Source organism: Melanostigma gelatinosum (assembly GCF_949748355.1).
Source record: "Melanostigma gelatinosum genome assembly, chromosome: 1".
Lineage (NCBI taxonomy): Eukaryota > Metazoa > Chordata > Actinopteri > Perciformes > Zoarcidae > Melanostigma > Melanostigma gelatinosum.
This window is the reverse complement of record NC_136634.1, coordinates 1258481-1267363: the sequence shown is the minus strand read 5'-3', so window position 1 is coordinate 1267363 and position 8883 is coordinate 1258481. Positions and strand designations below refer to the sequence as shown.

The window sequence follows — 8883 nt, the reverse complement described above, 5'->3', positions numbered from 1 at the left end:
GCAGATCTTTATGTTCAAAATACGTGCTTTTGCAATTCGGTTGACATCAGCTTGTGTCTAATGTGAAAGCAGTAAAAGGACACGTTGACATGCGGACCTCTGTGTCACTGAACCGCCCAATGACCGGCGGTGACCCGCTCTGCAGCTGCAGACTTCATAACAAGTCAATATGCGTCTGTGGGATCGAGCCGCTGCCCTCCGGACGCATTCATGAAGACAAAGAGCTGCCGACATCAGCAGCTTTGACTCGTAGTCGGACGAAGCATCCAGTTGCTGCCGCTTCCTCCGTCGGACCAGTGCAGGTGAATTCACATGGCTCTCCTCCTCTCTGTTCCATATCTATGACAGGGTGCTGGATAGCACACGTTCATCCCACAGGGCTCAGATATTCACAGCACCGAGCCTCATCAGCATAATTGCATTTCGAACAGGTCAAGATTGCGTGAGCGAGAGGAGCAATCAAACAGTCAACTGAGCCGTGGAGTGTTTAGAGACGGCGCCGAGACTTCATTGGGGATGCAGAATGGTGCAGGGCAGTAATGGAGGCAAACTGCTGTAAAGTGCATGACCATCGCTCTGACAGAAATAAAACAAATCTCCTGTGTGAAGATTTGACGGCTGCAGCGAGACAACAAGTCTCCGTCGGGACAGACAGGTGATGAATTATGAATAAAACCTCATTTCCACTTCATCATTAAAGGATTTATGAATCCATGAATGAGTGGATTCATCAGGCGTCTGTTCTCTGGCGTCAGATAGAGTTTAAATAGAAACACATTTGTTTAATTCCTGCCGCAATCGAAACATATTTAACGTTCATAAGGTCCGGTCACCTCTCTGCTATAGAGAAGACTTTATGAACACATGAATACTCACAGAGCTGCTGTAACCAGCTCGTTAACGCGTCGACTCGTCCTGAACACACAGGAAGCTAAACGCTCGACGAGCTCGTGACTGAAAGAAGTTATGAAATGAAATGATGAGTGATTCATGTTAAACATTGTAGCTCCTGGTCGTCCATCATGTTGTCACATAATCTGCTCTTTCTGCTGCATGAAGGGAACCGATGAAGAACCTCACATCCAACAACAGACGTCTACACTTCACCACGGCAACGCCGGTATCCTAGCAGCTGCAGCGCTATAGTTGGCACGGTAACGGAGCTCAGCGACACACGCACACACACACACAGAGACACTAACACACACAGGTGACAGCAACACAAACTAAAGCTCAGTGAAGAGAGCTTTATCTTTAGAGTACGACATTTGTTTTTGGCTCGTCGCACTGAAGGATAATTAAATCATGAAGAGCACTGGAGACCAAACATGGAGGGCTGTGTACCCACATGAACACATGAAGAGGAACATGAACACATGAGGAACATGAATCCATGAAGAGGAACATGAACACATGAGAGGAACATGAACACATGAGAGGAACATGAACACATGAGAGGAACATGAACACATGAGGAACATGAATCCATGAAGAGGAACATGAACACATGAGATGAACATGAACACATGAAGAGGAACATGAACACATGAGAGGAACATGAACACATGAGGAGGAACATGAACACGAGAGGAACATGAATCCATGAAGAGGAACATGAACACATGAGAGGAACATGAACACATGAAGAGGAACATGAACACATGAGAGGAACATGAATCCATGAGAGGAACATGAACACATGAGAGGAACATGAACACATGAGAGGAACATGAACACATGAAGAGGAACATGAACACATGAGAGGAACATGAATCCATGAGAGGAACATGAACACATGAGAGGAACATGAATCCATGAAGAGGAACATGAACACATGAGAGGAACATGAACACATGAAGAGGAACATGAACACATGAGAGGAACATGAACACATGAAGACGAACATGAACACATGAAGAGGAACATGAACACATGAGAGGAACATGAACACATGAAGAGGAACATGAACACATGAGAGGAACATGAATCCATGAAGAGGAACATGAACACATGAGAGGAACATGAACACATGAGGAACATGAATCCATGAAGAGGAACATGAACACATGAGAGGAACATGAACACATGAAGAGGAACATGAACACATGAAGAGGAACATGAACACATGAAGAGGAACATGAATCCATGAGAGGAACATGAACACATGAGAGGAACATGAATCCATGAAGAGGAACATGAATCCATGAAGAGGAACATGAACACATGAGAGGAACATGAATCCATGAGAGGAACATGAATCCATGAGAGGAACATGAATCCATGAAGAGGAACATGAACACATGAGAGGAACATGAACACATGAGAGGAACATGAATCCATGAGAGGAACATGAATCCATGAAGAGGAACATGAATCCATGAAGAGGAACAACTATAATGTGGCAAAATAAAACAATGAAACATTAAATCCATATTCAGTTTACATAACAATAGTTCAACAAGCTCATGACTCATTGTTTCCTCCTGAAGATTACATCATCAAAATAAGGTTTGGTTTCAAAGTTCTCCAACGATCTCAGTTCAGCTGAGACGACGTTAACAGTTATAGAAAGAAGGAAAGATGGTTTCATTCCTCCTCTTCATCCTTCCTCCCTCCTCCTCATCCCTTCTCTTCCTCCCTCCTCTTCCTTCTTCCTCTTCATCCCTCCTCTTCCTCCATGTCCAGCGGTCCTCGGTTTGCCGGTAGAGACGCTTCGATTCGCTGCCAACGGTTCGGAGGCCAGATGATGTGAGAAGCTCGACCATGAAGCAGCCCCACAGACACCTGGGTAAATAAATGAATAAATAAATATATAAACAACTGTAACAACTGTAACAACCGTAACAACCGTAACAGCCGTAACAGACGTAACAACCGCAACAACCGTAACAGCCGTAACAACCGTAACAGCCGTAACAACCGTAACAGCCGTAATGACCGTAACAACCGTAACAACTGTAACAACTGTAACAATCCTAATACCTGTAAGAACTGTAATAACCGTAACAACCGTAATACCTGTAACAACTGTAACAACCCTCTCTTCTTTCTCTTTAGCTTCACTGGTTCTTTGGTTCATTGGTTCTTTGGTTCACTGGTTATTTGGTTCTGTGGGTCACTGGTTTCTCTTTAGCTTAATTGGTTCTTTGGTTCAGTGGTTCTGTGGTTCACTGGTCTCTCTTTAGCTTCACTGGTTCTTTAGTTCTGTGGTTCACTGGTTCCTCTTTAGCTTCACTGGTTCTTTGATTCTGTGGTTCACTGGTTTCTCTTTAGCTTCACTGGTTCTTTCTAGGTCTTTCTAGGGCGGCGGCGTTCCTCCGTTGTTCAGTTGTTAAAGTCGAGCAGTGGGGAGAGGAAACTCTCCGTCTTTCATCCTTTGTCCACGAACAGCGGTCTTCTTTCCGTGAACCGAGACGAAGTCCTTGAATACTTCAGTTGCGATCGTCCGTATCTTCTTCTCAGAGCGTCTGGACGGCTCGTGTAGAAATCCCAGTTTGGGGCTTGCAAGCGTCTCCTTTTATCCTTGATTTGGGCTCTCTGTTCTCCCCCCACCTATTCTGAACACATGATCTTCACCCCTCCCTTATGTGTGTGCGTTTGTCTCCGGAAAGCACCAGACTTTTCCCTCTCGAGTTGTATGCGTCCTCTTACAGCAGAATTCCATGTCTCATGACTGTTTTTTCCGACCCACACCCAAAAACATCTGTTCCTGACTCACTCGGTCTGCTGACACACCCGATGACACACTTTTCCACATCTGAGCTCCGGTACACAGAACATTATTATAATCAGTTTTTACATTTGTTAAATCACTCTGTGCATTAAACATTTGTTATATAATGATCATAAACCTTATCTTTCGATTGTACTTTAACTATTGATTTCTGAGTATATGCTTCGTGCTTTTATATCCTGTCTTTCCCCTGAACGTGTATGCATGTATCCAAGGCGGCTTTCTCTGTGAGCTCAACTCTTCTCGACAATTGGTTCTTTGGTTCTGTGGTTCAGTGGTCTGTCTTTAACTTCATTGGTTCTTTGGTTCATTGGTCTCTCTCTAGCTTTACTGGTTCTTTGGTTCATTGGTTCTTTGGTTTACTGGTTCTTTAGTTCTTTGGTTCACTGGTTCATTGGTTCTTTGCTTCACTGGTTCTTTGGTTCTGTGGTTCACTGGTTTCTCTTTAGCGTCACTGGTTCTTTGATTCTGTGGTTCACTGGTTTCGCTTTAGCTTCACTGGTTCTTTGGTTCCTTCCTTCCTGTGTTAACGTGCACATCAGGATGAGTATTGAGCTCTGAGAGGCAGAAACCTCAGAATCACTGGTATCGATCAACCCCCCCATCAGCCAGCGTAGATGAATTATGGTCATTTAGCGCTTGGGGCTCAGTATTTATTGAACCTTTACACTCTTCAATAGGCCATAAACTTCACACAGCGTGAGATCGACCGACATGAGGAGCTTTTGTTTTAACCTCTCAACAATACAAACTTTGAGAAAAGACAAACTCCCCAGAGTTCCTCTACATAATGTATGTAGAGATGGTGTCTGTTTGTTTTGGGCAATTTGTGATCGAGCCATAGTGGCTCATCTGTGAGAGCTGATGAGAGTCTTGTGTGGTGGGCGGCAGCAAACACTGCAGGCCACATTCAAGAATATATTATTCCTCCATTATGAGACCACCTCCTCGCTGGCTGGGATCCATGCTGAACTCCCCTTTGATTTAACGTTTCTTCGCCGTGTTCGTCCTGGTGTCAATGTTTGCTGGTGACATTAAACCGTCAGATGTGAGTCCGTAGTGTAACGTGACGTTTTCCTCCCAATAACACCGTGCACCGTTTAGGACCCTTGTTAGATCAGCTGTTAGTAAAGTTAAGTAACCCCAACCATTCAGTCCGATCGTATGTTATTGTACTGTTTACTTATTCATTGTACATTTACTGTTTGATTTCTTATTTCTTCCACTTTTTTATTAAATTTGTTTTGTACTTGTCCACTTTGCTGCTGTGAAGTTCCCCGCTGTGGGAATAATACAGAATAATCTTTTCTCGTCGTTCATGACTTCAAGAAGTGTTTTATTTTCACTAACTGATAATTGTGTTCTTGTGTTTTATTTTCAGTAAATAAACCAAAACAAAATCTATGAACACTTTTTTACTTGGCGGTAAAAATGTATTATTACTGTTTGTAAGTTATTGTCTGAAGCGTTTGGGAGAAACGGAGATCTTCTCTCCGTCCACAGCGAGCAGCACCTTTCACTGCTGAAGGTTTCACAGGACTACAACCCGAGAGGGTCCGACTACAAACGGCTGGCGGAGAGGAGGAGTCACAGCGGGGCTTTTATGTTTTGGAGAAGCTGCAGAGACAGAAACCTCCAGATCGGTTATCAAACTCGTCTTCTACTCGACTTCAGCTGAAACACTGAAAGGCAACACACACACAAAGCATACCCTATCCCCTGTGTTTCCTTCAGAGTTCAGTTTGCACCAGATCGGACAGATGAAACCCCGACCACACATTATTTATCTGTGTTCATGTTGTTTTTAGGTTTAGGTTTAATGCCTTGCTCATAGTGACGGTAGTTATCGTCCTTTTCTTCCCAATCAAACTCTACATTCAGAAATGTCTTGGAGTTCAAAATAAGCTTCATCCATCTTTTACATTGAGTTAAAATTTTTGACAAAATTATACAAAAACTATAAATCCAGAAGTTCAATATTTCATATTTTGGACAACGAGATGTCTTTAGAGTTGTGTTGTTTTTTGGGGGATAAACGGTCCGTCACATTCGTTAAACGACGGGGGTCTACATTGTGTGTAGAGTCTGCTTGGTGGTGTAAAAGCAGGTTCAGTTCTCACCGGTCCGAAGCTGTTGCTGTCCAGACTGTGTCCGTGGTGATCCCCCTCGATCCAGAAGTGACCGTCGGGAACTCGAACGTACCGGTTCTTGTAGCCCAGAGTTCTGAAGAGACGAGGAAACAAACAAACATATGTATATATAAATAAATCTAACAATCTAAAGATGTTAAAACAGCAGAGTTTCACAAAATCAACTAGAAATCTGCACTTTGAAAAGTGAAGCTACGGCAGAAGTGTCTTAAAGCTGCATTCTCTCTCGTGGCCACCAGGGGGCGACTCCTCTGGTTGTATAGAAGTCTATAGAAAATGACTCTACTTCTCTCTTGATTTATTACCTCAGTAAACATTGTAAACATGAGTTTATGTCTCAATCTCTAGTTTCAAGTCTTCTTCAATACAGCATGATGTTCATGTAGTACAGGGGTCTCAAACTCCCGGCCCGCGGGCCGAATGCGGCCCCCCACGTCATTTTATGTGACCTGCGAATCCACCAGCAAAAAAAAAAAAAAAAGACTTGATAATAAAAATATCCCCATTGTCGAAGTTATGAGATAGAATATCATAACTATGATAGAAAGTCATAATTCTGAGATAGAAAGTCAAAATGATGAGATACTTAAACACAGTCACAGAAGCAGCTCTTTGGCTGGTTACTGTACATTTGACATGGAAATGTATTGCGAGTACAATGAAGACTAAATGTGGCTTTACAACACATGAAATACTTCATGTGGGATTGTGCAAACGCACCCTTAAAATGATTTTAAGCTTTGAACAAAGTTATTGTAATAACTTGTTTGATATTTGTCTTTGATATTTTCTTTAATAGTAATAATCTTTGATAGAGTAATGTGGGTTTCTGAACCCTAAATGAAAAGGATTTAAGTTATAATAACAGAAATGTGCTTAAATATATGTTTACATTTATAGAACTGCATATACAATATTTTTACACTTGAATAAACAATAATCAAATGCAGAGACAGTTATTTACCAATATGTTAGGAGACGTTACATTTACAACCGGCCCTTTGTGGGCGACCATGATGCTGATGTGGCCCGGAGTGAAAATGAGTTTGAGAGCCCTGATCTAGTACATTATGGTCCATTTAGAGTCACACAGACCATAAAGCAGGGGATGAAACCGTGACTTCTACAACCGCAGTTACGGTAAGATCCCAAAAGACCCACTGAGTCTGCTGGTAAAATCACACTGAAACATTTATGTTGTAGGCAAAACCAAGCACATACTCAATGAGTATGCAGTGGCTACACTGGTAGACGTTAGCATACGTTAGCATGCTGTGTGATCACTTGTGGCCTCTATAAACGAGCACTCCCAAAATATTATGCAGTCTGGTGCAGCAGGATGCACGATTAGCCGTGGACAGACACAGAGATGCTCACTCACTCACACACACGTCAGATCTCATTATCTCCTGATGGAGAAAAAAAACAAATTAAAAACGCAATTTAGAGCTCAGCGCTAACATTAGCATACGCTCAATGTCCACAATGTTAAACAAGCAGTGTGAACAAAAAAAAGAGAAAAAAGAAAGGCGATGCATTGTGGGTAGGGAATGCATCTTTTTTTTAATTGAAAAACATAAAAAGTTTGAAAAGAAAAAATAGGTGAAACGAAACGCTTCACTGCCTTTGATAAAAGAAAATAAATGTAAGATTCAGGGGGAATGAATTGCGTCTGAGGTCCTCGGATCAAATCTCCGGAACAATTACGTCTTTCATTTCATTATCGTTAAACACCCCCCCCCCCCCCCCCCCCGAGGCGTCACATCGCGCCGCCGCCTTATCGCTCAAACCGAGATCCGATCCGAGGACACATTCAGACTAATAAGGTAAGGGGGGGGGGGGGCTTCGATCAGGTCGTCATGTTTATGAGGAGAAGGTCCAACGCCCTTCATCATCGCTCTGCACCGTTACGGGCCTGTTCCACCTCTGATTGATCATTTAAGCAGGAGGACATTGTGAGTAATGGCCGCGCTGACTTTTTAAATGGAAATTTCGTCTGCGATTCCGAATGTGTGTGTGTGTGTGTGTGTGTGTGTGTGTGTGTGTGTGTGTGATTGTCGGTCTGACCGAAGAAGACCTTGGATACATAAATATTGATTTAGCCACAGCAGCTGAATTTACTGACTCACAAAAATAAAAACAAGCCGGGACCTTTACGCAGGAATAATAAAAAATAAATAAATAAGAAGAAAGGTTCCAGAACTATATGACACAGATTCTCTGCTGCGTTTCAGAAGGAACGGCTGTGAAATCTTTACAGCGATTGACTCGGCTGTATTCAGCCTCTTCTTTAGAATCCTCTCGGGTACAGTTCAATAAATCAATCTGTGGTTTTTAAATTCATCTCAGAAACATTCGGTTTCTCCGTTAACTCGTCTGATTTATTATAATTATGGATCGACCACTTTCTCCGTCTTCACTGGAATATCTGCTTCACAGCGTTTAAACCTGAACTAACCTCAGAGATGCTCGTGAAAGAGGAAAAAGTACAATATTGGATACAAAATGAATGGAAATATTCATGTAAAGTACAAGTACCTCAAATGTGTACTTAATCACAGTACTTGAGTGAATGTACTTGGTTACCTTCCAATACTTTTTACTTAACAAACGAGGATTGAACCCCCTGTGGATTCAGCCACTCTTCTGTCTTATTATGTTTTTATGAACACGTGTTTGAAACTTTTCCGATGTCTTAAAAACATGGCCGCTACAGCTGTTGCCATGTTGTTGTTTCTTGCAACCAGTGAACAGGAAGTGATATATATATATATATATATGTACACACATATATATATATATATATATATATATATATATATATATATATATATATGTACATACATATATATATATATATATATATATATATGTACATATATATCAAAACCTGGCGCCTACATTACTCACGATGAAGTTGTAAATCCACAGCTCCGATCTCTTTCTTTACCGGTAGTCTTCAGACCGAACCAACGCTGACTTTTATTGGACAATATATTG

General features: G+C 42.0%; 1 protein-coding gene across 2 annotated transcripts in view; it reads right to left on the bottom strand.

Moving 5' to 3' along the window:
- Nucleotides 1-1818: 1818 nt before the first annotated feature.
- The window catches only part of immp2l (inner mitochondrial membrane peptidase subunit 2), a 56564-nt gene continuing 49499 nt past the window's right edge, over nt 1819-8883 (bottom strand). For both annotated transcript variants that reach the window (XM_079276901.1, XM_079276902.1), the window contains exons 5-6: nt 5854-5956; nt 1819-2784 (exon numbers count right to left, since the gene is read on the bottom strand). In XM_079276901.1, coding sequence (XP_079133027.1) covers nt 2659-2784; nt 5854-5956 — 229 coding nt within the window. In that variant the 3' untranslated portion in view covers nt 1819-2658. The remainder of the gene's footprint in view (nt 2785-5853; nt 5957-8883) is intronic.